The sequence below is a fragment of the Loxodonta africana genome, chromosome 7 (genome assembly GCF_030014295.1).
Source record: "Loxodonta africana isolate mLoxAfr1 chromosome 7, mLoxAfr1.hap2, whole genome shotgun sequence".
NCBI lineage: Eukaryota > Metazoa > Chordata > Mammalia > Proboscidea > Elephantidae > Loxodonta > Loxodonta africana.
The window spans coordinates 26,863,868-26,866,456 of NC_087348.1; the positions used below are offsets into that span (position 1 = coordinate 26,863,868).

The following is a 2,589-nucleotide window of genomic DNA, read 5'->3' on the forward strand; positions in this document are numbered from 1 at the left end:
ATTGCAGTGATCATAAAATCCAATCCTGACACCTCAATACAATTTAGAGAAGAGGCAAAAAGATACATGAAGGTAAAGGAAATGTACATGTGAATTTGCATTGTCCACAGATGAATCATCAAGAAAAACCTCCAGAATACAACCTAACAGAACTGATGGAATTTGTTCTCTTGGGCTTTGCTGATATGCCCCATCTCCAGGGGTTTCTTTTTGGATTATTTTTATTCATCTATATCATTATCCTGATGAGCAATGCCACTATATTTCTAATAACGAAAATGGATCCCGCTCTCCAGAGCCCTATGTATTTTTTCCTGGCAAATTTTTCCTTCTTGGAAATCTGCTATGTATCAGCTACTCTCCCCAGAATGCTGATGAATCTTGGGATGCAGAGAAGAACAATCTCCTTAGGTGGCTGTGCTACACAGATGTGCTTTGTCCTTATATTTGGAGGCACAGAGTGTTTGCTCCTGGCAGTGATGGCCTATGACCGCTATGTGGCCATTTGTAACCCTCTTCAGTATCCTCTACTCATGAACCACAGGGTCTGTATCCACTTGGTGACTGGCTCCTGGACCACTGGAATTCCCGTTATGATTGTGCAGACGTATCAGATTTTCTCTCTGCCTTTTTGTGGACCTAACCAAATTAACCACTTCTTCTGCGACATTTTCCCAATACTCAAACTGGCTTGTGGGGACACTTTTGTAAATGAGATGTTGGTCTACACAGTCGCTGTGTTATTTGGCATGGTTCCATTTCCGTTGATAGTTGGTTCCTACAGTAAAATCATGTCCATTATCCTGAAGTTGCCATCAGCCACAAGTCAAGCCAAAGCCTTCTCTACCTGCTCATCTCATCTTATGGTTGTGGTGTTATTCTTTGTATCAGCCATTATTACATATTTAAGGCCCAGCACCAGCCACTCAGAGGGAACTGACAAAGTACTTTCTCTTTTCTACACTATCCTAACTCCTATGTTTAATCCCATGATATATAGTCTAAGGAACAAGGATGTCATAATAGCACTGAGAAAATTGCTATGTAAATAATTCACTTCATTAAAGAACATATTAAAGGTATAAGAATTGCTTTCTTATATATTTTGTATCAAATTTCAACCGATGTACTATAAGTGTGTTATGGATTGAACTGTGTCAGGTCATCATTCTCAATATTGTTTGATTGTCCACCATTTTATTATATGAATTGGAATCCTCTAAAAGGCAACTGGTTTGGAGTGGTTATTTTCCTATGTGTTGTAAATCCTACCTCTGTGATGTTAATGAGACAGGATTAGAGGCAGTTATATAACAAGTCCCCCACGCATCTGTCGGTTTATTGTACTGTGGGGGATTGTGTGTTGTTATGATGTTGGCAGCTATGTCACCGGTATTCAAATACCAGCAGGATCATCCATGGCGAACAAGTTTCAGATGAGCTTCCAGACTAAGGCAGACCAGGAAGAAGGACTCAGTGGTCTACTTCTGAAAAGAATTAGCCACCAAGAAACTTATGAATAGCATCAGAACATTGTCTGATATAGTGCAGGAAGATGAGCCATTTCTCAAGCTGAGAGAACTGAAGAAAACATTCAAACCTCGAGTTGCAATACTGAAGAATTCTATGGGGAAATTATTAAACGATGCAGGAAGCATCAAAGGAAGATGGAAGGAATACACAGAGATACTATACCAAAAAGAATTGGTTGACTTTCAACCATTTCAGGAGGTAACATATGATCAGGAACCCATGGTACCGAAGGAAGAAGTCCAAGCTGCATGGAAGGTATTGGGGAAAAACAAAGCTCCAGGAATTGATGGAATACCAATAGAGCTGTTTAAACAAACAGATGCAGCACTGGAAGTGCTCATTCATATATGCCAAGAAATTTAGAAGACAGCTACCTGGCCAACTGACTGGAAGAGATCCTTATTTATACCATTCCCAAGAAAGATGAGCCAATCGAATGCAGAAATTATGGAACAATATCATTAATATCACATGCAAGCAACGTTTTGTTGAAGATCATTCAAAAATGGATGCAGCAGTGTATCGACAGGGAACTGCCAAAAATTCAATCTGGATTCAGAAGAGAACTTGGTACCAGGGATATTATTGCTGATGTCAGATGGATCCAGGCTGAAAGCAGAGAATACCAGAAAGATGTTTACTGGTTTTTTATTGCCTATGCTAAGGCATTTGACTGTTTGGGTCATAGCAAATTATTAATAACATTGTGGAGTAGGGAAATTCCAGAACACTTAATTGTGCTCATGAGGAATCTGTACTTGGATCAAGAGGCAGTAGTTCAAACAGAACGAGGTGATACTGCAGGGTTTAATGTCAGGAAAGGTGTGTATCAGGGTTATGTCTGTCAACATACCTATTCAATTTGTAAACTAAGCAAATAATCTGAGAAGCTGGACTATGTGAAGAGGAAAAGCGCATCAGGTTTGGAGGAAGACTCATTAACAACCTGTGTTATGCAGATGACACAACCTTGCTTGCTGAAAGTGAAGAAGACTTGAACCACTTACTGATGAAGATCATAGACCACAGCCTTCAGTATGGATTAAACCTGACCAT

General features: G+C 39.7%; 1 protein-coding gene across 1 annotated transcript; it reads left to right on the forward strand.

The window, feature by feature from the left end:
• Positions 1–278: 278 nt before the first annotated feature.
• Positions 279–1,052, forward strand: LOC100663099 (olfactory receptor 10AG1-like). Its single transcript, XM_003422345.3, has one exon. The coding sequence runs from the start codon at positions 279–281 to the stop codon at positions 1,050–1,052; it is 774 nt and encodes a 257-aa protein (XP_003422393.3).
• Positions 1,053–2,589: the final 1,537 nt, after the last annotated feature.

Coding starts and splice junctions, on each gene's coding strand:
- LOC100663099 (XM_003422345.3), top strand. CDS start 279: ATGGATCCCGCTCTCCAGAGCCCTATGTATTTTTTCCTGGCAAATTTT.